This window comes from Falco biarmicus, chromosome 1 (genome assembly GCF_023638135.1).
Source record: "Falco biarmicus isolate bFalBia1 chromosome 1, bFalBia1.pri, whole genome shotgun sequence".
Classification (NCBI taxonomy): Eukaryota; Metazoa; Chordata; class Aves; order Falconiformes; family Falconidae; genus Falco; species Falco biarmicus.
This window is the reverse complement of record NC_079288.1, coordinates 75,668,886-75,696,882: the sequence shown is the minus strand read 5'-3', so window position 1 is coordinate 75,696,882 and position 27,997 is coordinate 75,668,886. Positions and strand designations below refer to the sequence as shown.

The 27,997-nt window shown below is 39.0% G+C and overlaps 1 protein-coding gene across 6 annotated transcripts in view; it reads left to right on the top strand.

Moving 5' to 3' along the window:
- EVC2 (EvC ciliary complex subunit 2) overlaps positions 1 to 27,997 on the top strand; it is an 80,072-nt gene that overhangs the window by 32,893 nt on the left and 19,182 nt on the right. For 3 of the 6 annotated variants that reach the window (XR_008821665.1, XM_056337692.1, XM_056337727.1), the window contains 7 exons: positions 4,226 to 4,550; positions 7,434 to 7,673; positions 9,721 to 9,896; positions 16,240 to 16,399; positions 18,582 to 19,046; positions 22,490 to 22,690; positions 24,172 to 24,294. Coding sequence is in view for 5 of the 6 variants with exons in the window: in XM_056337692.1 (XP_056193667.1) it covers positions 4,226 to 4,550; positions 7,434 to 7,673; positions 9,721 to 9,896; positions 16,240 to 16,399; positions 18,582 to 19,046; positions 22,490 to 22,690; positions 24,172 to 24,294 (1,690 nt within the window). In the remaining variant the exon portion in view is untranslated. The remainder of the gene's footprint in view (positions 1 to 4,225; positions 4,551 to 7,433; positions 7,674 to 9,720; positions 9,897 to 16,239; positions 16,400 to 18,581; positions 19,047 to 22,489; positions 22,691 to 24,171; positions 24,295 to 27,997) is intronic. The other 3 variants (XM_056337699.1, XM_056337708.1, XM_056337718.1) reach the window with 3 other exon arrangements.

Below are 27,997 nucleotides of genomic sequence, written 5' to 3'. Positions count from 1 at the left end.
GCCCTAAATTACATGCTTTTTGGGAGTGTTGTGTATCATGAAGGGATGCTTTGCAGAAACTGCCATCACAGGGCTCTAGTCTCCTCTGGATACTGTTGTTAATACATATGCTGCTAACTGGCTACCATTTGCAGATGAGAGATGAGTCTTCTGAAAATGAGGGAGGTTTCTGCTTTGGTGAGAAAATGTCACCAAAGGGGTTTCCTTGATGTTTATCTCCCCTTTCGACTTCAGAAAGTTGTGTCACAGTAATTTCTTATCTTTGCAAGCTGAATTTGTTTACAAATGTATCAGAAAGTTGTTAGTTCATTTTAGGACTGTTAAATTCAGCAGCTATTAATTATCCTGTTCAAAAATTCCCTCTGTGGGCCTCTAATTTGAATAATAAGACTTAAAGACGTAAAACTCACAAAAAATACAATTATTTTGTACTTAATGAGAGGTTTCCTTTTTTGTGGTGTGGTGGTGGTAGTTTTTTTTGTAAACTATAGTTGTTTCTTTCCTGACCCTAGCTGCTTTCCTGTATTCTTTTATTAGGTCTGTGGAAGACATCAGGTGCTCAGGTACTCTCTGCTTCTCTGTGTTTGGCATCTGGGATTCTCCCTTCCCAGATCTTCTCTGACAGGTCTTTAAATCCACTTCCTCCTCAAGTGAGTGAAAAATCTTTTAAACTTGCTGTTTGTAGTTTCATTTTCTACATGTCTGTTCACCTTTCCTCCACACACACTTTTTTGTACCACCTGCCTTCTGTACTGTCCTCATCCTTTCTCTGCATGCTTTGTTCAACAGAAGCTTTGATAGTTTTCATCAATAGGTTCCATCTGCTACCTCCATTGGCTTTCGCATTTCTATTATGCTGAATACAAGACATTTTAAATATGGAATACTGTAACAAGCAGAGTGCAGAGCTTTTAAAGAAACTTATTAAATCTAACTCAGTTTAAGGAGGCATAGTGTGTCAGGTTAGGATTTTTTTTTTTTCTCCTAGCTGTCACAAAACACTGAACATTTCAACTGGATGATTGTGAGCATTAGTATTCCGATGGACATGTATAATAAATGCTTTGAGACACAGGATTCCTGTTTTGTACTGACTGTTGGCTTCTAAGACTCCAGGACTATATTGATGCAGCTTGTTAAGGCTCCCCTCAACCTCTCATTTGGAGTAAGAGCTTGAAGCAAGGTGCATGTGATGAGCTTGTCTCACTGCCACTAGCTGCTGTGTGGAAGAGGCAGACTAGAAGCAGAGCACGTCATGTGGAAGGTAGATTTCAAATTTATAAGACACAACCTTTCTTCAGCTGCTACTGAAAAAAAAAAATAATGGTCTGGCTGCTTTCTTTCAGGGTGAGACCTGGGAGAGCTGTGTCTTGTAATTACTTTTTCTCCATGCTATTACCCTTGAATTGGTAGAACAGTTCACCTGCTGCTTCTGTTTCATTGCCTTCTTCACAGATTGTTGTCATGAAAATGGAGGGTGAGAGTTGCAGATTAATTATACCTGGGATCTTAACGGCTTCATCATTGGTGACACATGAGCATCAGGTGAACTACACCTGTTGCTCTTCCTGCATTTGGCATTATGATCTTGAGTGAATTGGGGACTGCAGTTCTCTGTGGGTGAGGAGCATGGGAGTCTTACTTAAAATGAAATCAGTTCTAGTCTGTAATGATTTGCAATAAATAGGAAGAAATGCTGTGGGAAGGATAATGGGAAATGTGATGGTGTTTGGTTTTGGCTTTTATTCTTGGGATCACTGCTGAAGAAGACTGGAAAAGTAGCAAGTAAGGAGGTGAGTGAGGAATGGCTTAATCTTTTTTGGACACATGCTGAAAAAAATCTTGCGTTTATGATAAGAAATAAATAGTGTGTTATGAGCTGTGTATCACCGTGTTAGAGCTGTGAAGTGTTGCTTTACAGGAAGAGAGATGAGGAATTGTCTTTGACACATCAATAAGAAGGGGTTAGTAGGTGCTGTGACCGTCATCTTTCAGTGCGTGCATGAAGAATGGAAAAATAATGACTAAGGAACTTGTTATTCTAGCAAACAAAGAGAGTTGGAAGTTGAAACTATTCAAATTCAAGCCGAGAATAAGGTGACGGGTTTTGGGTCTTAAATTATCAAGTGGAACAATTAATTAAAGTGTTGTTTAGTTCTCTGTTAGGGGATGCTTGAAAACCAAGATGAGATGTTTCTCACAAAAGGCAGATATGCTTCAATTAAATCAGAGCTACTGGGCTTGAAGCAGGAATTTAAACTGAAAAATAAATCTGGTGGTGTGAATTTTACAGGCTAATAACAAACTGAGGAATCTATGAAGGGGAGCCTCCTACCACTGCTTGACAGTCATGAGGGAAATGTTATAGCATAAAGCTCCCATTTTCTGGATCCTTGTTTTTATTTAGGTGCATTTGCACGAAACTGAAACACATCTTTTAAGTTAGTTGTCATGAGTAAACAGCTTAGTACTAGCTGGGTATGAAAGCAAAAATCCTAGGAATTCTGTAAACAAAAAGACTTCAGAGAAAATACACATCTGTGCTGCCCATTTGAAGTGCTTGCTGCGTTGCTTCAGCATCTTCTTCCCTTGATCCTGCTGTCACCTATTCTCTGTGGTTGCCCCGCTGTCCTGCACTTGAAAAGGACTCTCCCAAGCAGAGGGAGCAGATCAGTGCCCGGGGGGGCTTGACCATGAATGTAGCGGAACACCACCCAAGAGGGCTATGTACCTGCAGGTGCTGCCTTGCAGTGTCCATCTGTACATAGCACAGAAAAGCTGGATTTTGTGTTGCCCTGGGGACATTATAGAAAATAATAGCTCTTACAGGATCTTCAAATTACTGTGAATAAAGTTTCAGGCACACAATGTTTCAATCACAGGGATCTGGCCCCATACAGCAGTGATTGATTCCTGCTCCTGTATGCGAGGAAGAGACAGGGGAAATAGAGGAAGTTTTGCAGCTGCAACCAGCTACCCTGCTGCAGATCACCAAGACAAGTATGGCCATGGCCAGTGCATTTATGGGATTTTGAGGGACTGCAAAAGAAAAATCTCGCTGCTTCTCTGTGATAGATTTATTATAGCTTAAGTTAATGGCTCCTAAGTACTTAAAGTATTTGACTCGTAAGAAAACAATGATCTATACCGTTCTTTGATATATACCATTTTGAATGTAGTATCAGTCTACTGTCTTGCAAATCTTGCCAAGACATTTGCTATGGATTTGAAATTTATTCTGAGATTTGACTGTGGAACAAATCAAACCAGTAATTTAGCCTCACTGAAAAAAGAATGGATTTAAGGTCTTGAAAGTGTATTTTGTAGGTCGCAATGACATTCCTGTATACTTTATTCACACGTGGAAGCTTACTGGGCTTTGTGTTCGTGTAAATAGACATGCAGGGTCAAAACCCACCTAATTCTTCAATCCTCAATTGTGTGCAGAATAGGCAAAGCTATAGAATTTACAGTAGTTACATAGTATGTGAAATGAGAATAATTGTAATTCCAATTTAATTAACTCTAAAGATAAATGAGAATATATTCATATGAAATATGAATTTGTTGTATTTTGTAAAAAAAAAAAAAAAAAAGAAAAAGAAAAACATTTCCCTCTGGTTTTAATCTCTTTTCTAGAACTCTATTAATATTCACAAGAGAGAGGTATCGGCCATTTTAGTTTATTTCTATCTGCACATGATCAAAATACTCTCCCATCTTCCCTGCAGGGAAGGAATATACCTGTGTAGAACATGAAGCAGTGATGTATCAATGTAGATGGGTCAGTGAGTTTTGAACTATTTTAAAAAGTGAGTGAAATTTATAGTCTATTCAGATACTAACTTCATCTGCTTACCAACAGAGGTGGTTTTGATATTTTTATATATATATATATATATTAATTTTATTTTTTTTGTGGGAGGTTGTTTGCCTTTAAACTGAGGAATATTTTGAGTTTTAAAGAAAAGCTTTTCCTTTTTGTGTCTAAAATGGAAACACAAGAGTGGACATAATTCATTAAAGTTGCTGTTGTAGAAGCTGGCTCACCCTGCTTTTTAATGCATGGTGCCTATCATGATTAGTAAACTCATATGCTGTAATATTCCTGCACTTCTCTGACTGCCATTTGGTTACTCAGTAGTGAATGAATCTAGATATCCTTGTTTTCTGATAGAAATTTTCTGTAATCTGATATAAAACAGTTCTGATTACCTTTCTACAGCTTGGAGGTTGCCAGCCTGACGCGGGCAGATGCTGATCTGGAGGCATATCGAACACAGATATGTAAAGAAGTGATTTCGATGATGATGAAGAACATGGTCTTAAGTCACAGCCTCTTTCCTCATGTAGAGAAGAAGATGAGTTCAATTTTCAAAAAGCAGTTTCTTATAATGGAGAAAGAGATTCAAGAGGAGTATGAAAGAAAGATGGTGGCTTTAACAGCTGAATGTAATCTGGAAACTGGGAAGAAAGTGGAAGCTCAGTGCCAAAAAGCAAGGGCTGCAAATGAAGAGGCTGAGGAATTAATGAAGAAAATGAATGAAAAGGTAAGTCTGGTATAAAATCAAGATATTTTGCATGATACATCATTTTTGTAGATGGTTTCTCTTTTAGACTAGGATGGATGAGTTGTCGTCTTAGAAGAGTAAAGAGAAAAGCTGTACAATTTAAATGCGTTCAAAAATTCAGATGTCATAATTAGGGTAGTTATTAAGAAACTGTGTTCTTCTTCACCAGAAAACGAGCTTATCTCAAGATAATCTACCTGAAAACAGAAGTTTTGCATTACCCTGATATTTTATTTTTTTTACAGTCACTTAAACCCTTGCAAAGTGGTGGGGGTTTTGAACTATATTTTGCTGCAGCAGTTCCTAAGAACTCCCATCAGACACTGTGTAAACTATTTTGCACATTCAGAGCAGAGCAAACTCTAAAAAGACTCCAATATTGATAGTCTTACTTGGAAGAAAATGAGACTATAGGTGCAATGAAGGGCCGATTTCCTCCAAATCCAGTGAAGGCAAGCAGAGTGATCTATATTTTAGGCAGAGGAGGGAGTGGACTTCTCTTGCAAATAGCCTCTGGATAGTAATGAGAAAAATAATTTTACAAGTTCAGGGTCTCCCTTTAAGGAAAAGCTTAATGCTTATTCACTTTCATTCAAAGATCTCAGTCTGAATGGGTAAGTGTCATTACTGAGGATTTCATAGGCAGTCACTAGCTGGAAATTGAGCCTGTGTCACCAGTCCAACATCCCATGCACAGAAGTGTTTCCTGTGTTCCATGTCTTTTTTTTTTAAGTATATTGAATGGTTACAATAAAACTGATGCCCCGCCAGCACTTTTTTTTTTTTTTCTTCACATGTCTGGAGAGGACTTTTTTGAATATTTCACCTATGTAAGCTTAAAATGCTAAAATAGCTGAGTTAATATTTCATGCTTGTCAAAGGTCTTAACTCTTATTAAGAGGACGGCTTGGTGGGAATAAATAGAGCAGTTCATTCCTGATGAGTAGAGCTTTGCTTTTGGAGCACAAGTGGATATATGGTAATGGGATGTGATAATGCTGAGTTTCCAACTGTGTGTTTCAGTTCAAATATAGAGGCAAAAAAGTTATGCTAGGTGTATAATCTCTTATACCAGTATATTCCTTAGTTGCGTATGTTCTCTTCGTAGACAGTACTTAAGGTTTTGATCTTCTCTTTTGTGTTGTTTTTCAGTTGGAGGATTTTTTGCCTTTTTTAATTTAAAAAAAATATTTGCTTATCATATACCTATAATTTTTAAGGACTTTTATGACACTTCATGATAGCAGTTTCGACAACAGGTTTTGTGCTGAGCGTGACTTATCAAAGGTACTAGAGTATTCTGAAGGTCTCAAGAAGTACTTTGGTTTATTAGGCTGTTGTGTGGGGAAAGTGTATGGCACAAGGCTAGTGAACCTTTGAATTTCTTTGATGTTTCAAGGTGAGTTTTGAATTGTGACCCTAGCGAGCTTTCAAATATCTGTAGTGTATGAACATCCTGAACTAGAGGTGCTAAAAAATCAAAGGAGTCAGCAAGGAAGGGATACTTGTGGGCATCTTGTTAATGATGAGGTGAATTTTACTCCACAGAAATCTTTTTCCTTCTTCTGGTTATAGAGGCCTAGACTAGATGTCTGACACTTAGGTAGGCCTGGCTGAGATGAATCCTGCTGTCACAGAGAGAGAGGCCTGACTGAAAATCACTGTGTGAAATCACACTAAACATGCTCTCAGCAAAGCAGCTTTTTTTGGCACAAAATACCTTGGCATTGGTTCAATCTCATTTGTACTGGAAATCCTGAAAGGTGGGAATCAAACGAAGAATTAAGGCCAATCCAGTAGTTGTTGTGATGCCTTTGTCATATACTAATGTCTTGCTGTTTGCTTTCCTGTGAAAGGACCTGTTTTTGTACTGAGTGTGGAATATAGTTCCAGAGGACATACCAGAGCACTAGGGTTGGCCTCCATTTGTGCACTGGCAGCAGGTACACTGACATCCAAGAACCAGGAGTGAAAAACAGCTGGAGCAATGACCTCCTTCCCCTCCCAGCCAAAACACAGAATGTATATTCCCTGCCTTTTTCATTAATTTGCTGTCTGTGTGTGTCTCTTGGGAATGAGGAATGAGGTGCAGAGGACAGTTGTCCCCAGATAAATAGTATGAAATTTAGAACAAGACCAACATAACTACTGTTGTGTAACTCTGCTGATATAAGAAACATTCATTGATCAGTAGGACATGTATGTTTTGATTTTATGACAAGTTTGCACCATCTGATATGGAAACGGTGAATATGTAATTCTTACTGGAGAACTATGAAAAAGTATTTATTGCAAAGAAGCTTTTAAATTCATTGTCATTTAATTCTACTGTGTTGTAACTCTAAAATTATGCTCTGGGATTAATTTTTAGAAACCAGTAGGTAAAGTCACCAATAATAAGAACTTTTAGAGATTTGTAGTAGAATAGGGTTTTTTGTAATTTATATTGTTTTTAAAATGTATGCTTATTGTAATTTCATTGTTCTGAATATGAGTCTATTCAATTTTAATAGGATTCCAGGATTGATGAAACCTAAGAAACTAATTTCATATATATACTTTGTGTTGAATTTCATGGCATTTTGTGTAATTTATCTTAATGCTTCTAAATTCTTAAAAGACTTCATAATGCCTTGGAAGTATTATCTGGATTAGCAATTGACAGCTGTACAACCCCTGCCATTCCAAACAGGTGAAAACCATGGGAAGTGTACACTGCTTTAGTATTAGCCTTCGTTCAAACCTGAAATGACAGTGATCAGATTATGCTCAAAATATGTATGAACTGGTAGCAGTGATACTTTAAAATATGTTGAGTACTGAATATCACTTCAGATTTATTTGTTTCTCTCCTCTCTGCAGCCTGCTTTAGAATATAAAAGTCTTTTGGACAGACTTCAGAGACTGGAGCAGGACCACCTGAAGAGGTTGCTTCTGGTAAAGCAGGAGGAATATTTTGCAAAGGCTTATAGACAGCTGGCTGTTACCCAGAGAAAGGAGCTCCATAATATCTTTTTTACACAGATAACAAATGCTACTTTCAAGGCAGAACTGAAGATGGAAGCAGCTAAAACATTAGTGGAAGGTTATTCTAAAATACAGGTAATAAGAATGGACTTACCATCCTAACATAATGACAGAATACAAACCCACAGTAACTTTTGAGGAATGTTGCAGGATAAATATTATCACTTTTATAATTAATCTTAGGAGGAATTTTAAAAAGTATAATGCCATCATGCACATCTAGACAACTGTATATTGATGCATGCGCACAGCCTTTTTCTGCAACAGTGAGTTAGATGTATTTGCCACAATGTTATGTGCTTAGTGCTGACTTCTCTTTTTATGGGTGATATTTCCAAAGCACCCAGATGCTTAAAGCTTGTCTTTTACTGCTCAAGGAAGATAAGACCAGTAGCTTGCCTGTTTCATGGAGAAGAAAGAAGTTTGAAAACATGTCTACACCGTACTGTGGGAAATTGTGTAATATAAATCTCCAGTTCTACAGTGCAAGTATATCAAAATATTCACATTTTGGGGCTCCACTTAGCTCCTGAAAGCTCTGTTGGTGCAGCTTTGCCCCTAAGCCCTCCCCCACAGGATGATCTGAGAGCAGATTTGTGCTCGTGCAGCAAACATCTGGTGCCAGGTCTAGCCTTGCTGGTGTTAATGGGGCCCTCAGCGTGGTATGGAAATGCCAGAGTGCCATTTTCAAAAGTAATTTCAGCCCAAATAAAGGGATTTAAGCAACTAAGAGAATGGTTAGGTACCTGAATCGATTTTATGAATGGTATTTTCTGAAACAAATCAGATGCTGTCTAATGAATGGTAGGTACCTTTTGTAGGCCTGTCTGTATAGGGATTTTCAAAACACTCTAGGCATCAAGTGCTCTTCTTTGCTTCAGAAGATCTACTGAGCCTCTTAATCCAAATATTTAGATGATTGAAATTGCGGTATGTCTGAAGTGCTATGGTTTTGTACTTTGAGGGGTTGAATATCTCTAGCTTATGCAGTACAGTATGTTCAGGACTTTAGTTTGGTTTCAGGTACATTTTAAGCCTCTTGAAACAGAATAGCTTGAGTTGTTTCTTCAAGGGTGGGTTGTTTTTTTATTCAGTTTGTGTTGAAAGTTAGTTTAAATTCCAGAATTTCTGGGAATTGTTTTTCTGGCTGCTTCATGAAGAACAGTATAATTATTGTGGTCCTGGAGGCTGAGGGCCTGGACGTTAAAAAGCAGTATCTGAAAGTAGGTGTGAAAACATGTAAGGCCCACTCCTAAAACTGGATGCAGATGTCACTACAGAAGAGCCACATGTGGGCCACTGTCAGAGTTAGATGCAGTACGCACTTGTGCCAAAAGGCAGTTGAGCAGCCAGCAGAAGATAGAGCAAGTGGAAGAAGTTTTTTGACAATGTTTTGGCTGCTCAGTCATGGGTCACCTAAGTATCAGACCTTGTCTTGGCTATCTGATGCTAGCAGAATGTCTGCTATAGACCATTGTGCGCCTGCCTTCTACCAGACCCTTTTGTAGGTACCTGAACCCTTCCTGTCCCCCACTGTTGGAAGGAGGAACTTCTGAGCCAGCCTGTGTGCAGCAGGCCTGGCTTCCCCATGCTGTACTGGACACCTGGAAGACTTACCCTTGGCTTTGAAGTCAATTTAGATACCTTTGAAAATGTTAGCCTTTATTTATTTAATCATACAAGAGATTGTAAAGAAAAATGAAGGGAGGGGCTGGGGGGAAAAATGACATGATACTACTTAGTGCTGTTACTGAACATATGCTGTCTTCAGGTCCCAGTTCAAGAGTGCTTTGAGCAGGAACAGTTCTACTAACACTGGTACATGATCAAATGACCTTTTAACTCAGGGCTCTCGGGAGGTGCACTAACTGTTCAGGAAAGTACACGAAATATTGAGGTATTCAGACCAAAATTTCAATGTAGTATTTGTTGTGTTTTGTTGAAAGAACAAGAATAAATTGATGCATTCGTTAGAGTGAAGTTGATACAAGCTTGTTTTTCACTTGTAAGAGCTTTTTAACTTTGCCCTGTTAATGAACACATTTGGTCTGATACCCACAGGTATTAGCTGAAGTTAACACTACATCTAATTGAATATATTTGTTCATATTCTTTCCTGTAGGGAGACATTGAAGAGCTAATGGATTTTTTGCAAGCTAGCAAGAAATATCACCTGAATAGAAGATTTGCTTACAGAGAATATCTTATAAGTAAGATACAGTTAAGGGATTCTCGAGCCTCTGCTCTTATAAATGCAGCAACAGCCCAGATATCAAGTCTCATTAATAAGATGGAAAGGTAAATACCTAAATTGTTTTCTTGGCAGCCACTTGGCTACATTATCTCACAGACAATAGAATACTCTTCAAAAGTCCTTTAGTCTGTGTTACCTAGCAGGAAAGCTAAATGAAACTGTTATATTTTAAGTTAATTCTGAGAAAATATTTTAACTGATTTTGTTAGTTAATATCCCAGCAGACGCTAAGGTGAGGCTTTGTTGTCTGTATCTGCTATTTTTGTGTCCGCTCTATACAGCACCTTTTTATAATTCTGAGTTCAGTGGGAGTCAGGCTCATGTAAGAGTCTCGATGTCTTTATACATCCATTGTTTGTGTTAGTCCTCAGTAATGTGAAAAGTGCTATCAAAGTCCATTGCAACATGTACCAGTTAAAACCTTTTGTCTGGGTTCTTTATGCATGAATATCTGGATTTAACAGAAAAGAACAATTGTGATTCACTAGTGATTGAATGTGTTTGAGGAGCTGGAAGTACGGTCTCAAGCTGGAAAGCATGAATATTTTCTAAAGAAAAGTTGACTATAAGTAATGTAGCAAGGGAGGATCTTGGCTAGCAGAGAACACACCTGTTGCAAGGCATATTAACAACTAAAGATCAGGTGAAGTAAGAAGTAGACCTGGAAATGGACTGTTGAAATACCCTCATTTAGTTTATCTGGGTATTGTATGAGATCCAAGCTGATTCAAGTACTCTTATGTGAGGGTACATAGTCAAGGTGGAGAGAGAGAATGGTGACTTACCAGACACATAGTTTCTTAAAATTATGTGGTAATGGGGAGCACTGAGAGACTCCTGTTGCTGCTAACCGGAGAACTGTGGCATATCTTAGTTTGGCATACAGACATTACTGAGGAGCATGCCAGTGCAGTGAAATACGTTAGTGGGAAGGAAAACAACCTGGCACTGTTGCTGCTAATCCTGTGCATGCAGCTTGATTTATATATTTTAGACGTCTATGTTTTTGTGGTCACTGACATGTGGAGCATGCATTAAAAGAACAAGTATAAATACCAGTCTTTACATTGTGGTTTTTCTTTCATAGTATTGACTTAAACTTATTTAATATTGGGAAGCAGGAAGTCTGTTAAAAGATTGCATCTGTTGAAACTCGACAAATTTGTTGATGCCATGATAAAGTCATTTACTTTTTTTTAAAAAAAAAAAAACAACACTTTTACTTGCTCTTCTATTTGATCTTCTTGCGTGCTGTCTGGTTGGAATGGTACCTGAAGTTTAAGCTCAAGATTTGTTGGTCAGAGAGAGGTTCTCCCAGTATGCTTGAGCAGCTTTGCCTGTTTTGTTAACCTCTTCAGCTGTACGGCTCAAAAATAAATGTCTTGGCATAGGAAATATAATTCAGATGTCTTTTACAGAAGAATTCCCTTGCATCAGTTCACACCTCTCTTTGAAACTGGATTATGAGACATTTTTGGGGATGTTTACAGAGATTTTGTGGTTATGTGAAAAGCCTTTGTGAGAAACTCACCTGTATGATGACTGTATCCATGGCTTAAATCATTGCAGTGAACAGCTGGGACTTCTCAAGCTGGAAAAACAGGTCCCAATCACTGTTTAATGCCTTTTATGCAACCAACAGTTACAAAACAGATCAACTACAAAACAGAGAGAAATGTGTAGTATTACTAATCCACGACCTCATGGATCTCACCCCCTGCCCCCAGAGTACTTCCAAAAAACTTCCCAAACCAACAAGCATCATTACCAAGATGAAAAAATAATGTTTCAAGCACTCGTCTATTAAACTTGTCAAGTATGCAATGGTCATAGTACTCTGCAGACAAAGGAAATGTGTCCATACTTGGGGATGGCATGTGTAGAGAAGCCAGCCCTTCTGACTTTCTAGGACTAGAACTAGTTACTTTCTTGTAACTTTCCGCATGTGCTGCACCAGGAATTCCTTGGATGCAAAAGTTGTCCAAACTCTTTATGTTTTTATTAATTCTTTACATGTTGAGATTATAAAACTCCAGAATGTAGTGTCTCAGATTATTTTCTAGTTTGTTTTGAGGGTTTTTTTCTACAAGCAAACTGAAATATCCTAGTATAAACCACGAGAAAGTTATAATCTATGCTAGGTAGGCTTGTATTTCAGTTTCTAACAGTAAATACTCCCCAAATCACTTTATAAATTGGAGCATTAAAATTTGAGCAGCAAGAGAAGTCTGGTATGAATGGCTGGTACTTAAAATTTGTATCCATAACATCCACTTATTTTTCACTTTAACATTGAATCTACTTGTCTAAGTATAGATACAGGTCTGTCGTAATCTGTTGTGTCCAGCTTCAATAACGTGCCTTAAACTTACCAGTATAAATGGAATTATTTTAAAATGCAGAACTGTTTGTATGGATAAGAGAAGCTAAGAAAAGGTGAGGTGTAGTTTAGATATATCACAGACAAACAGATTCAGGGATACATAAACTAGCAGATAAATGATGAGGGGAGAGGTCTTTTAAAAATGAACTTTTAATAGGATGCTTAATATTTATCAGATAGCAAGACAGTTTCAAATTAACATGAAAAAGATTCTGTGTGGCCAGAAGTAAATGTTCAAAAAAGCAAAATAAACCCAAACCAATTCTAGGAAGGGTTGTGAACATTTTAAATTAAATAGAGCAGCCAGTTTTCAAGCTGGGCTTTCTAAATATAGTATTTAAATAAAATGTCCCTTTTGTCAGGACTGACTGTGGTACTCAGTGTCTTTTGGAAATCAAGTCTGTGGACTGCAGTGCCAAAAGGCAGGAAAGCAAGTTTTAAGATATAATCCATAATGGCAGATTTCAGGAATGTCTACCTAAGGTTCTTTGTTTTCCCTTAAAGAATTAACGGGCAAAAGGGCAATACTTGAGGCAGTATTTATCATGGGTTGTTCCCGCTATCAACAGAGGCATGAGATTCTTGATGTTTTTGAACTACAGCAGCAGTAACAAGTTGCATTGTTCTTTTGCCAGTATCTGCTTGTTCACAAGAAGCTTCCTTCCTTCTTTTGGTCTCTTAAAACAATCCAGTTCTTGTGACAACTCAAGCTCCTTCATAAATGTCTCCCAAAATTTTAGTTTTTATAAGACCTCAAGTATTTCTTGCGTACTGTGCTTTTAAAGTGGCCACTTGACTCTCTTAAAAGATTGAAGTAAAACTCTTGTTGGTCTCATTCTTCTGAGTAATCTTCATTTATATGGACCTTGTTATAAGCAAAGTAGTTTTCCAAACAGTGTCCTGCTGGCCTTTTCAGGAAGCTGGTGTTGGATAGCAAATGCCTCCAGCAGTAATATATCAATATAAAGTTTTCTAATAATCTCTTAAAACCTTTTCTGCTTGTAGCATGTTGCTATGTAGGGCATTTATTGCCCTGAATTATTTACATAAATTCTGATCTGGATACCAGCAAGATGCCAGTTCAGCAGGTGAAATCCTGAAGTGGCTGGAGTAGCATGGGCACAGTCTTGCAGGTTCCCTCTGTATAGGTTCTGTACAGTGTTGCATTTCGACCTCCATGTATCTCCAGGCCGATACAACTTCTCTGCTTCTTACCTGTCTGCCTTTTGCTTTAGTGATGCTCATACCTTCTCTACTTTTCATAAAACAATCTTCCTTTCCTGGGGTCCAGCATCCTTTAGATAGTTCTCTTGTAGCATCAAATACATACTACTTTATTTTTAGTGCCCTCGCTCCATATTTTCTCCTAAATTTGCTGGCTTTCATTCAGTACAGAGAAGTCAAGGTCTGCCTCTGATTGACCTATGATGCTGCTGCTGTTGGCCACACACTTGGTGTCTGTACCTTGGTGCTCACTGCACTTGGAAGGATCTCCCTGGAAACATCCTTGCTGTTACTGCAGTATTCCCCTTAATTAAAATTCTCCTTGTTCAAAGATGTTAAACATGTGCCTGCATATTTCTTCAGTGATTAGGTGTCTGGTATGCTTAAACAAAGCAGTTTATCACACAGTCTACACTGTTGCATCTTTCTTCTCTCCCCTTATTTTGTACTTCAGTTCAGAGTCCTTTGGGAACAGGACATCTTTTAATTCTAATACTGGTGGGTTTTTTTTTATACTGTATTTATATGAAAGCAGAAATTAAGGTCTCCTGCTGGGATTGAGCCTTCTAGGAATTACCATAATACCAATTAATATCAATTGCCACAGAAACTCAAATAGACTTCTCTGGTGGTAGGCGTTTTGCCCATTAGTTTTTTTTATCTGGAATTCCAAATAAATAAATAGATAGGTTTTACGATACTGCATCACCTACAGTTTGAGCTCTGGGCATAGTGGATCCTCAAATAAACTAACAATCTGAAACTGGAATAATGTAGACTCCTTTTTTTCCTTTTTTTTTTTTTTTTTGTTTTTGTTCTTCTCCATCCTAGGAATAGGTAGGTATATATCATCTTCCAGTCATGCTATGTTGCATGGCTTTTCTTAAACTTTTTTTTTGCTGGGTGTTTCCAGCACATCTATCTTTTTCTATTGCAGACCATTTTCACTGCTCTGGACAGAGGTTTTAATTGGATGCAGCAAGCCTGGGTTTATTTCCTCAGTACAAGACGGGATGAAGGTGTTAAAAATAGTATCTTGGTTATTATCTTGCCTTGCGTCCTCACTGCAATAACTCTTCCTTTTATTTGCTGATCTTTTGCCTTGAGTTTGATCAAAAAGCAAGGAGAAACTTAGAGTTACCAAATACGGGCTGGAAACTTGGGGCTGTTAGGTTTTTTTTGACAGAACACTGAAATTTAACATTGATTGCTTTCAAGACAAAAATTACATGGTCAACAGATACAAGAATGATGCTTGGTGGGTTGCTCTCAAGGTACTGAGAAGTACTTTAATCTTCTTTGCAGAAGATTAAAGTGCAACAGATAGATATTGGAAAAGCTCTGCAGAAGGAGGTGTGCTCTGGTTGACATAACTCTGTGATTATAGCAGATCTGAGTTTCTACCCAGCATGTTCATTATGCAGGGGATGAAGTGTGGTGGCTTGCTCAGATGCTTGTGCATGTTTAGCAGTAGATGGAGAGGTGTGAACTGTGAAATCTGGCCACCATGGTTACAGTGCAGGGGCTGCTAATACATCAGTCTTCTGTTCTATTTCTTTTAGCTTTTATTTTGAGGATTATCTTTGGAATGAAGCTGTTACAGTATCACCAAATCCTAATAAACCAGAATGAGACTGGCCTTTCTGGAGAAGAGCTTGCAACATTTAGCTGCTGCTCTGGTTTATGAGTTGTGCCAGGTATCATGCTGAAACAGGGACTTGGAAGCCCTGGATTTGTCTGAATCCAGGCTCTGTGTGTAATGTTCATGTTTTCTGAAAAATGGGGACTTGAAAAATAAACCAGATGGTGTTTGGATAACATCTAGATTTAGGTCGGGAATTGGTGCTTCCTACTCAGAGTTCCGTGTTGACCTTTGCAACCCCATGTTTTGGAAGTCCACTGTGCTTAATATTAGAATGTATAACTCACAAGTGCCCAGCAGCCTGGTCTGTATTAAGATGTTCTTTTTCTGTTCTGTTGTATGAGAGAGATTTGGCGAATTTCTGGTGTAAATATAATAGCAGGTAACTTTTTTAATTCCATTTAAGTTTGTGGAGAGGGAGGGTTTTTTGACTTTTGCAGGCATGGCTGGGATCTTACCCTTTGAAATACTGTAGTAACTGGAGGTAGATCGTAGTCTTGAACTTTGATTTGAAATCACTGTGGGCTTAAGACTGAGAAGTTGCTCTGTTACATTATTGTATTTCATATTAGTTTAAAATCTTTATAATTCTTTTGATGATAAAAATTTAATAGGAAAATTGAATATAAATCTTCTAAGGGGTATGATTGTTTTGTATCTTTAAAATAATTTGTAATTGTTTTTACTTGATTAGATTACATCCTTTCAAGATAAAATTGTTTCTAATGAGGCAATTGAGTTATAAAAGACATCTAGAATTGCATTCCAGGGGCATTAAATGAAAAATGTAAATATTATGAATAATATATAAGGTTTAAAATGTCTCATTTGAATATTGCTTACATTAATAACTGATACGTAATCAGTTTTGTATTTGCCTTCCCTTCCTTCCTTCCTTCTTCCTGTTCCTTCGTACACCTTCACTCTACCTTCAAAAACTGCTTCAATTCTACACTCATCTCTGAGATTTTCTTTCTATTATCCAATTGTTTATTTGATCCCTCTCAGGTATCACTCTTAAAGAAAAAGATTACTCTTTGTGTCTACTTTGTTGAGGCTTATTATGGTACTAATTGCCTCAAATACCCTTTTGCTCTTAAGAATTTGGGATAACAAACTTCAAACACTATTATTACAGAGCAGGTCATCTACCTGAAAGTCATTTGAGAATGCTGCTGGACCGAGCTGAGGCTGAAATTAATTCTGTTAAACAGAAATTCGATCATGATTTAAAACAAGAAAAGCAAAAGCTTCACCAGAAGCTCATTACCAAACGAAGGCGGGAAATGCTGCAAAAGGTAATTATTTTCAGTATATTTATTTTCACAGGGCTTATCATGAATTTAAAAAAAGGAATTAATTGGAAAATAAAGTGTAGCTCTTACGACAGGTCAACACTGCCAGGAGCACAGATGGAAAATAAGTGTATTTTGGGTTTAGCTATGTATTGCCATGTGCTGTATTAATTGTGTTGTAGTTAATAGCTGTTCTTCTAGAAGAACCTGCAAGAAAGTAACATAACTGGAGAAATTTGTGAAGACCCTTGGCTTAGTCTAACCTGTCCTAGGAAGTTATGACAAGACTCTGTAATGTGCAGAAAGGCAAACACCAACTGAGGTTCTGGAATCGGTGAGGGACATGGCACAGATCTGTGACAGTTGTTTTCTATGGGTTTCTGGGCTATGTGTGACTTGTATTACTTATACAGCACAGTTAAAATTCAGCTACAAAACAAAACTGTTTAAAAGATGCTGTACCTGTGGTTGCTTGTGTGAGGACTCATGTCACCTCACCTCAGCCATCTAAAAATCAAGACTAACTTCAGGAGATCCAAATCATCTCATAATGGAAGATGATTTGCAAGTGATCTGAGGTAAACGAGAGTTGTTATCCAAATGTCCCTATCTTTCTCGGCCTAAAGGATTAAGAAGAAATTTATCTTGGATTAGGTGATATTTTTTTAGATAACCAAAGTTAGGTGAGATTGATTTTTTATTTTTTTTTCCAGAATATGTGTTTCAGTGTTTTCTGCTCTTTAACAGGTATCAGTGCAATGACAGCTAGCAGGTATAACGATGGAGACTTCATTTCATAGAATCATTTACATGGAAAAGACCTTTAAGATCATCAAATCCAACCATTAACCTAGTACTGTCAAGTCCACCACTAAACATGTCCCAAGCCCCACATCTGCACATCTTTTTAAACACCTCCAGGGATGGTGTTTCCACCTCCTCTCTGGGCAGCCTGTTCCAATGCTTGACCACCTTTTTGGTGAAGAAATTTTTTCCTAATATCCAGTCTAAACCTCTGCTGGCACAATTTGAGGCCGCTTCCTTTTGTCCTATCACTTGTTATTTGGGAGAAGAGACTGACCTCCACCTGCCTGTTACTGCCTTTCAGGTAGTTGTAGACAGCAACGCGGTCCCGTCCCCAAGCCTTCTTTTCTCCAGGCTCAACAACCCCGGTTTCCTCAGTTGCTCCTCAGAAGACTTTTTCTCTAGACTCTCCTTCAGCTTTGTTGTCCTTCTCTGGACATGTTCCAGCACTGCAATGTCTGTCTTGTTGTGCGGGGCCCAAAACTGAACACAGTATTTGAGGTACAGCCTCATCAGTGCTTAGTACAGGGGGATGATCACTGCCTTTGTCCTGCTGGCCATACTATTTGGCGTATCAGCCAAAATACTGTTGACCTTCTTGGCCATCTGGGCACACTGCCAGCTCATGTTCAGCCAGCTGTCAAATAGCACCCCCAGGGCCTTTTCCTCTAGGAAGATTTCCAGCTACTGTTCCCCAAGCCTGTAGCATTGCGTGGGGTTGTTGTGACCCAAGTTCAGGCCCTGTTGCTTCTCCTTGTTGAGCGTCATAGAATTGGCCTTTACCCATCAATTGAGCTGATCCGGATCCCTTTGCAGAGCCTTCCTGTCCTTGGGCAGATCAACACTGCCCGCCATCTTGGTGCTGTCTGAACACTGTTGTGGTTGTTCTCAGCATAGGTAGCTTTGATTTAGCTTTCAAATTAATTGCTGCATGCTGCAGGATGGGGAAAATAAAATTAAAAAAATAAACAGCATCCCCCCACCCCCCCCCCACCCCTACCCCCCACACCATTATTTGATCCAGATTGACCTCTGGAATGCTCCCAGATTGTTGTAATTCAGCCAGCTGGGTTTATGTCAGACCACAAGATCGTGCATTTATTTAGGTGTTAGCCCTTCTATGTAGGAGCAATCCAAATTATCACAGACCTGCATTAGCCCTTCTATCTAACAATAATCTGAATTATCACAGGCTTTTTAGATGTATGCAAAGTCATCATATTAAGGACTGGGTAAGTCTTTGGACACTGGAAAGCAATTTCGAGAACACTGAAAAACAAAAGTTTGAAATTTTGTGTTGCTATGAAATACGTATTTAAAAAGCTTGAATTTGAGATGTTCCTTCTCTTAACTTTGTTCCTCCTTTTGGCAAATGGATCAGCAGAAAGAGCACTGGAAGGAGCAGCTGTCACTTGGAGACCCCTTCAAAAGTACTAAAGAGGTCACTCACTACCTGAGCCACTGGAAAAATCTTCTGAGGGATCACACCATTGAACTTGAAGAACTTACTGAAAAACTTGACAATGAAGCCAGTGAAGAGCTGAAAGAGCTTCTGTTTAGTCTAACAGAGAAAGCTGTTGAAGAGCTTAAACGTGTTCAGTGTGGAGTATTTGTGCAAGAACTGGTCAGGCTCAATGTGCCAAAGGTGTTCCTGTTAGAAGCTGTGGAGGAGCATAAAAAAGAGATGGTTGTTAAACATGAACAGCTTGAAAGGGAAGAGCGTGACAAGAGTGTGGCTGCTGATGAGCTGCTTCAGCTCACCACACAGAAGCTAAGCCAAGAACTGGAAGCGAGCATTTTGGAACAAAAAAAAATAAGGAGCTGGGAACAATCAGTATTCATGCAAGTATCTCTCTGCACCCTTTTCTTGGTTATTATTGCAAGTAGAGATGAACTAAGAATTTTCAGACCTGTCCAGGTCTAATTCTAAATGACCACAATCAGTACTCTGTTGGGCCCTTGGGAATTGATTAATTGTTTATTTGTTGGTTTGTTTTGTTGGGTTTGGGGGTTTTTTGTGATCACTCAGCACCTGCAGCACTGGTGGGTGAGCATTGCAGTAGAAATTCCAGGAAACATTGGTTGTGAAACCAAAAATGTGGAGTGGTATTTTTATACTCTGTTTACTCCATGTCAGGTTTTACGTGCACATCTTTCATTGTTATCCTCAGTCTGTTCTCAGAAGTCTGGCACTTTGGAAGTGTCATTTAGTATGTCAGGCCTGATTGGCCCCATGTCCAATCTCAGTATATTACTCCGAGCCACAAGTCAAGCCTTACTCATTGAGTTTGTTTTAGGCTCTGCCATAGTATTTCCAAATACTCCATAAATACACAGCACAGTAGCCTGCCTCTCCAGCTGATTGGCTCCATGCATCAGACATGGCTGACCTGGCCTGCTGAAGTGCCCATGGCACTGAGGCCTTTAGCCATAGGAGGCGTCACAGCACAGGCAATGTTACAGAGTTGGCCCCAGGTGTGCCTTAATGGCTACTGCTGCCTGCTGTGACGTGACCCGAGGGAGGTGGGAAGGCAGGTGTTGGCCTTGCCACCATTGTGAGACCTTGTGCAGGGAGAGGCTGTGGCTGCAGCTGGGAGTCGTCATGCGTAGTGCCTCTCAGACTGGGCGGCAATGTCCCTGAGAAATAAGCACTGTTCCTTAGCATTTCTTCAATGCTTTTAAGTGTTTTTATGCCTAGTTGTTGTATTACCTGAATATTTACAATACTACATTTCCTGTACAATGTCTGTTTAAGGACAGATATTGTTAGAGACATGGGAACATGAAAAAATAGTCTGTTGTCAAAACTGTAGTTTTAGGGGAAGCAACTGGAACAGACAAACCTGAGGCTTTCTGCCCATGGAGCAAATATATTAGGCATGAGAGATGGAACGGGGGGAGCATTAGTCATGGTTAAATGTTTCTCCTTCATACCTTTATACAACAAAATAGATTTGCATGGGCCGTTTTGTTGAGACAGTATCTTTTAAGTTTGCCTGCTGCATGGTATAAAACCGTATAACAGGAATATAGAAAGAAACCTTGCCCATCATGTTTGCTTTATTCAAGAAAAAAATATCCATGTGTGTCTTTTCATTCTAATTGCAAGGGCTCTGTATTTTATTCATAATTTTAAATTCTTTTCTGTAAGCCATTGCAATGTATTTTCTAGCTTGTCTTATCTCTTATTTACATTTTTGAGAGCAGACCTGCGGGATCAGGGAAGTAGATTGTAAAACCCAGCAGATCTTTCCTGTTTCTGACTTAGAATTCTGTGATAATTGTGTTCCAGCCTGCAGTGTTGCCTGTTGTATTTGTTTGATGCTGTCTTTATTTACTGCAACAGTAAGCTGTTTATATATTTTCCAGTATTTTACTGGAAAAGAATACAAAAAAATGCATCATTTATACAATTGTCCTCTCAAAAGCCCCTTAAAATCTGTCACTGTCTTTGTTCAGTCCACTGTCTGTTTTGATATTTTGATGACACATGCCATCTTCCATGTTTACATTCTCATCTGCTATCTAGTTTTCACAAGTAATTATTTTGAATGATAGCTTTTCATTTTTCTTGCTTATCAAAGAGACCATGAGTTAGTCTAAAATGTTTGTGAAGGTCATTTATGCTTAAAGTCCTTTTTAAACATAGACATGATAAAACTGGGTTTTGGTGTAGTGTATTTACTTACATATTTCTGTCTATATTTCTGTATATATGGATATATACATACTACATGATCCTTCTGCAGTGCCTTCCCGCCCTCAGTCACTCATCAGCACTCCTGCCCAGATTGATGTCACCTGCAAACTGACTGAGGGTGCAATCGATCCCCTTGTCCGCATCATTGATAAAGACATATAACAGAACTGACCGCAGTACTGAGCCCTGGGGAACACCAGCTGGCTGTAACTCCATTCACCACCACTCTATAGGCCTGGCCATCCAGCCAGTTTTTACCCAGCATAGAGTCCGCCCATCTGAGCCACGAGCAGCCAGTTTCTCCAGGAGAATGCTGTGGGGGACGGTGTCAAAGGGTTTAAGAAGGTCCAGGTAGACAACATTCACAGCCTTTCCCTCATCCACTAAGTGGGTCATCTTGTCATAGATCAGGTTCATTAAAGCAGGACCTGCCTTTCATATACCCACGCTGGCTGGGCCTGATCCCCAGATTGTCCTACACATGCTGCGTGATGGTGCTCAGGATGACTTGCTCCATAACGTCCCCTGGCACTGAGGTCAGGCTAACAGGCCTGTAGTTCCCTGGATCCTCCTTATGGCCCACCTTGTAGATGAGCGTCGTGTTTGCTAACCTCCAGTCTTCTGGGACCCCCTTGGGTTAGCCATGACTGTTGATAAATGGTGGAGAGTGGCTTGGTGAGCACTTCAGCCGGCTCCCTCAGTCCGCTTGGGTGGATCCCATCTGGACCCATAGGCTTGTGCACATCTAAGTGGAGCAGCAGGTCACTAACCATTTTCTTCTGGACTTTGGGGACATCTTTCTGCTTCTCTTCACTGTCTTCCAGCTCAGGGGGCTCAGTACCCAGAGGGTAGCTGGTCTTACTATAAAAGACTGAGGCAAAGAAGGCATCAATTATCCCAACCTTTTCATCATCCAGGTAGATGAATGTAGTCTAAGGTTAGTCAGCTTCAGCTTGATCTGAGGATCAGTTCCCAGATTTCTGTGTTAAGAACTTTCCTTCTACAAAATGGGAACTTTAAGTGATTCAAATTACTGCTAAATTATATTCGGTGTTGTTCAGCGTGCTTAAAGCTGTTTTAGAAAGAACTGCTGGAACAGTTGTGACTTGGTGATGGGAGGGTTTGACATATGAGTTTATTATAAAGAGACTTCTTTATTTTGTGTTTTTTCCCCTCTCAGTAGCTGTGACTGCTAAGTGCTGGGAAATGGCACAGGGAGGCTTTATGAGTTGCTTTAATCTCAGTTTCCACCCTAAGTTCAGGTATTGTATTGTCTGAAGAGGCTGAAGGATTCTGTGTTAGGGAATGCACTAAAAATTAGTTATTTATTTTTAAAATATTCAAAACCTGTTTCCCCTTGAAAATGGAGTTTTGTAGTCCACAAGTTCTGTATGCAGAAATTTAAATATGCTCAAGGATATTTTTAACATGTTGAGCAGTTCTGTGTGGAATCATTAACTGATGTATGAATAAGACAAAAAAAGAATGATCATGGTCATGTAAAGTATTTGTGTCCTGTTTCTTACATTTTATACAATATTGGCTATATCAGTGACCAGCAAATGGCTTTTGTTTTTTTAAACAGGCAGCTTCTAAGTTTACCCCTGTCACTATCAGAAGAGGAATTGCTTAGGATGAGGCAAGAGTTGCACTGCTGCTTCTCTCAGGTGGACAACAGCTTGGCTTGGCCCAAGATAAGAGCAAGAACATTGCTTCAGGCTTTCAAGGTGGAACAGAAGGATGCAGAGATGCTGAAAGTCGATCAGAATTTAGCAATGACCAATAAACAGGTGGGAACGATGTGAGATCAGTGTGGGGTTGTGCAAGGGGTTCATGGCTATATATGCAGGTTGTTGGCTTTGGCTGCAGATAGGGGTCCGAGGCTTCTTCAGAGGTGCAACAGTGGTGCACACTTCTCCTGTCTGTGTGGGTCAGCAGACCTTAAAGATAATTGTTCGGGCAGCAGTTGGATAAATACATTTTTTTCCACATATACTCTGCATATTTCTGCTGCTTGTGTATCCTCCGGCTTTCCCAAGAAGGCAGAGTTATAAAGAAGCAGTTGGGTGGCCAAAAGGGGCAGCATCTCTGAGGAGAGTCCACCGAAACACGAAAATTTGGTGCTGAGAATGGCTCTGAATATTAGGGACAAGTTGGGTCCTTTACAGCCTCTATTAAGATTTCTTTGGCAGCCCCTGCCCATTACTAAATTTGACACTAAATCAAGGAAAGATGTAGGGAGTTTCTGTAGGAGAATGTCCTCCATTGTCTTCTCCATTTAGAAAAGTAAAGTTCCTGAATTAGCTGGTCTTTCTTAGCAAGAATTTGGGCTTGCTTTCTGTTTCTTCTTTCCAAAAGAGCTGAGCCTACACAGAGGGTTGGGTTTTGTCTTTGTTTGTGGGGTTTTTTTTTTCTAAATCTAAATACATAGATGAGGAGGCATACTTACTTAGAGACACATTCCCAACAAGAGGTCTGTCTGTCTGTCAAATCTAGCACTTTTTAAAAGAACTCTGTGAAGGGTGAAGAATTCCTTCTGTAAAATGTAAAACCTGTGGAATCATAAATTATTTTCAGTTCTGAAAAGGACTTTGCCTTGCTTTGTTTTGGTTCGGTTTTATGTTCTAAATGTGTAAACTAACTTGGGTTAATTGTGCTAGGAATTAACCTAGTTCAAAACCATACTAATTTCTAAAGTATTATGGGAGGGAAATGACTTTGCAGAGCCTTATAGTTGAACAGATGTTATCATTTCCCCAAGAGTATCTTATACTTAGTTGATATTCTTGTAAAGAAATATAAAGGTCAAGAATAATTTGATTACATGGAACAGTGCCCCTTAATACTATCATGGTTCATTTGTGATTCATATACTGTGTCTTGAAAACAATGTAGTTCTTAAATTAATATTCTTTGTTCATTTTTAACCATGCTTAGGAGACAATGTATCAGTTGAAATCTTCTCTTATTATGACTGCTAAAGCTTGCTTAAAATCAAATTTATGTGCTAACAGTTCTCATGGAAAGGAGGAATATATAAATCTACTTGAAATAAATTTAGAAGAAATTTCCAACTTTGTCTGAATGTCTGAAAGGAATCTTCAGAATGAATAGGCAGCACCTTTGTTTCAGAAATGTTTTCTCAGTGAAAGTCATCCTTGCCTAGTGTTTCATTAATCGGTGGATCTGCCAATAATAGCAGGTACTAATCTTAATGTTAGCATCCTCATGTGCCTCTTATAAATGAGCATTTGTGCTCATCTTTTTACAGCAGCATTCTAAAATGAAAAAACCAGGATCCAGGAATAGAAATAAGATAGATAGTTTGAAGAAATCTTTACAAGACAAAATTTGCATTTATGAAGACTCAGTGAAAGATGAAATTTTGAATAAGGTAAGTGGAAACTTTCTGTATGGAGGTCAAACCCTAGGTCTTTAGTAATTAAGGAATGATAGTTTTCTATCTATATGAATAAGAATCAGATAAAAAAGGTATAAGGTGTAGTGTCACAATGCATCTCTCTGCTCTTGCCTGCTTTTATCAGGACGTTGTATTTCAAGCTTAATAGTTTTGGCTTTGTTTTAATTTTTGCGCCTTAGTTACCGAACTGATTTTGTGTCTCACCTTTTTTTCTTCCGGTGGTTCTGGGTCTTGGCATAAGCATGATTGCAAGACTCCCTTATATCCTGTGGTTTTCTTAGTAAGGTTTTCAAAATACTGAAGGCTCTTCACTGTATACTTTGGCTGAGCAAGATTTAGTTCTTGGATGTCTCCTAATGTTACTGAAAACCCAGAAATGGGTTCTTAGATCCAGAGATAACTGGGTAGGGGCTGAGTTTATTTGTATGGAACTTACTGAAAGGGAGCCATGATTCTGGTGGATATCTTTTAAAAGACTCAGAGCCCCAGTCTGAAGTTAATCCTTAAAGTGAGCGGGGCCAATGCCAGTACGGGGGTTTGGAGGCTTCTTTCTTCTCTGCTAGCAGGAGTTCCATCATACCCTGTTTTGTGTTCTTTAACTTTTCTCCCCTTCTCTTTCCCACTTGTAAAATATGGGTAATACTACTTTTGTGTATCAGAAGAACATTACGATGATAATTGTGTTAGAGATATGTGGTGTACTGCTATAAGAACTATGCAGAAGAAGCAGGTGTCATTGGTAGTTAAAATTGGTAGATAAAAAATAGTTTCACAAATGATTGCAATATCAGTGTTAGGAAAAATCTGGACAAAAATCTGGTTTTGTACCTCTTTCCTATGTTTTCTACACTTGTATCCTGAGGAATGGAAAATACTGTCTCAATGTGTTCATTCAGAAATAATTCCACTCTTACGTGAGAGCAACACATTGTGGTTGTAGATGATAAAAATAAATGTTTATCAGGTCTATCACCCAGTCATTGAAAGTGAGAGCAACTGATTGGGCAAGAATGCAGCAAGTGGGTATGTTGTGGCACTCTTTAATAATTTAGTAACTCATACAAGAATGCCTTAATCCTTTAATAGAGGCATTTAAGCTTTTGGCTTCAATACCTAATGCCCTGACCTCCAAAATTTAGGTTGGGGTTTTTTTGTCTTTTTGTACCATTACTTCAGAGTACAGTGAGCATGGGCTAAGCCCATATGTTACAAGAAGTACTGAATACTTGTTTGGTATGAATATTGCCTTATGTTTTTGTTAGAGTCTTATTTTATAATTTGAAAGCTGGCTTCTCTAAGCCTCATTGTTTCAGTTTCTTATGCGCCATCTGGCATACCTGTTGTTGTCCTAGTTGTATGTTGGAACAGTAGTTATAAAAAGCCAAATGCTTTGGGCTTTTCCCAATAAGGAAATGAAAATATTGTTAAGGAAATTTGTTAGTTTACACATTATCATTAGGATACAGGAGTACTGCAGTAAACCTTATGTTGATCACAGAAGTATAGTTTCTTTCTTTTGGCTGTTGCAGTCTGCTACCTCCTTCCTCTTTTAGAATCTTAACACTTCTAAATTCTGTATTAATGTGAACGCTTTTGTCATCTCACTCAAAATTTACCGTCTGACTTCTACACAGCCAATTCAAGGCAGGGAAAAAGGACTATGGAGCAATACAGCTCTGCTATATTTCTCACACCTTCTGTCATAGTTTAACCCCAGCCGGCAACCAAGCACCACACAGCTGCTTGCTCACTCCCCTCTCAGCCAGAGGGATGGGGAGGAGAATCGGAAACGAATGTGAAACTCAAGGGTTGACATAAGAACAATTTAATAGGTAAAGCAAAAGCCGCTCATGCAAGTAAAGCAAAACAAGGAATTCATTCACTGATTTTCATGGGCAGGCAGCTGTTCAGCCATCTCCAGGCGTGTAACAGTTACTTGGGAAGACAAGTGCCGTAATGCCGGATGTTCCTCACCTTCATTTTTCTTCCCCCAGTTTATATACTCAGCATGACATCATATGGTATGGAATATCCCTTTGGCCAGTTTGGGTCAGCTGTCCTGGCTTTGTCCACTCCCAATTTCTTAAGCCACTCCAGCCTTCTCACTCACAGGGCCTGAGAAACTGAAAAGTCCTTGATTTAGTATAAGCATTACCCAGCAACAACTAAAACCATCAGCGTGCCATCAACATTGTTCTCACACCAAATCCAAAACACAGCACTGCACCAGCTACTAAGAAGAAAATTAACTCTATCCCTGCTGAAACCAGGACACCTTCACGGCTGCAGACTTCACACAGTCCCATGGGTTCTGTCTGGCTAGAGGATGGCCATAAAGTGGTTTCCAGCTAATGTTTATGAAAGCAGCAGTGGGATGTATTTTGTAGTACTGTAAAAAAGGCATGACAGAGACAAACAACTCATAGACAGGAGGTAGTGAGCTGGGAGGCCACAGCAAGGAGTTTGAAGCCTAGTTTGGAGCACCTGAGAGTATCATTGACCTCGCTGTGAAAATCTTCAAAAGCAGACCGTACATGCTTCTTTAGCGTTTCATAGCTGGTTTGAGCTGCCTTGTCCCTGAAGAAGTAGCTGTTCATTTCTGAAATAGCAGTTACCAATCTCAGAGGAAACACAGTGGTAAAAGTAATGATATTTTTTATCCCTACTGGGCCTAAAAAAACCCATTGCATGAAAAATGCCTTTGGAGTTGCAGGTAATCAGGTACATTTTCAGATTATTCCCTTGATTTGTAATACTTAGGACCAAGACAACACTATTTAGCAATTAGCCTGAACTAAATATGGAATTTAGAAGTCAGTGCTTTCAAGTAATGGACTAATAGTGCATTTACAGCATTGGCAATTCTTTGTGTACTTTGGATGTTTCAGGTGGAATCAGCAGCAAACGTTCAGACCTACAGTGGTGGATTCATCATAACCAAAGTAGATTGACACTCTGTTGATGTTGTGTCAAACAGTACAGTGTCAAGCAGTGCTTTACAGTACTCTGTTTGGTATAATAAAAGGCTTCAAGAATTGCCAGTGGATATTAATTTGTAACTAGTTCATAATTTAGTTTGTAATCAATATTTGATCCAACTTCTACTGAAATCACCTTCTGTGTCACACTGAAGTCAGATCTACTTGCAAGCTTTGGTTTTCACAAATGTGAAATACTCGTTTGCAGAGTTGTGATTTTGGAGCTGATGAGGCAGAAAGGAACTTAGGCAGCTAGGGATAGATATTAGTACCAGTTGAGTAATGCAATATTTTGTTTGGTTAAGAGCAGTTTATTTATTGTATAGTGTTGAGTAGATGCTGAATGATAAAGCTGAAGATCATTGCACAGAACCATAGAACAGTTTGGGTTGGAAGGGACCTTTAACGGTTATATAGTCCAACCTCCCTGCAGTGAGCAAGGGCATCTTCAACTAGATTAGGTTGCTCAGAACCCCATCCAATCTGACCTTGAATGTTTCCAGTGGTGAGGTGTCTGCCACCTCTCTGGGAAACATGTTCTAGTGTTTCATCACGCTTATTGTAATTTTTTTTCCTTATATCTAGTCTAAATCTACCCTTTTAAAGTTAAAAGCCATTATCCCTTGTCCTATTGCAACAGGCCTTGCTAAAAAATTTGACCCTATGTTTCTTATAAGCCCCCTTTAAGTACTGACAGG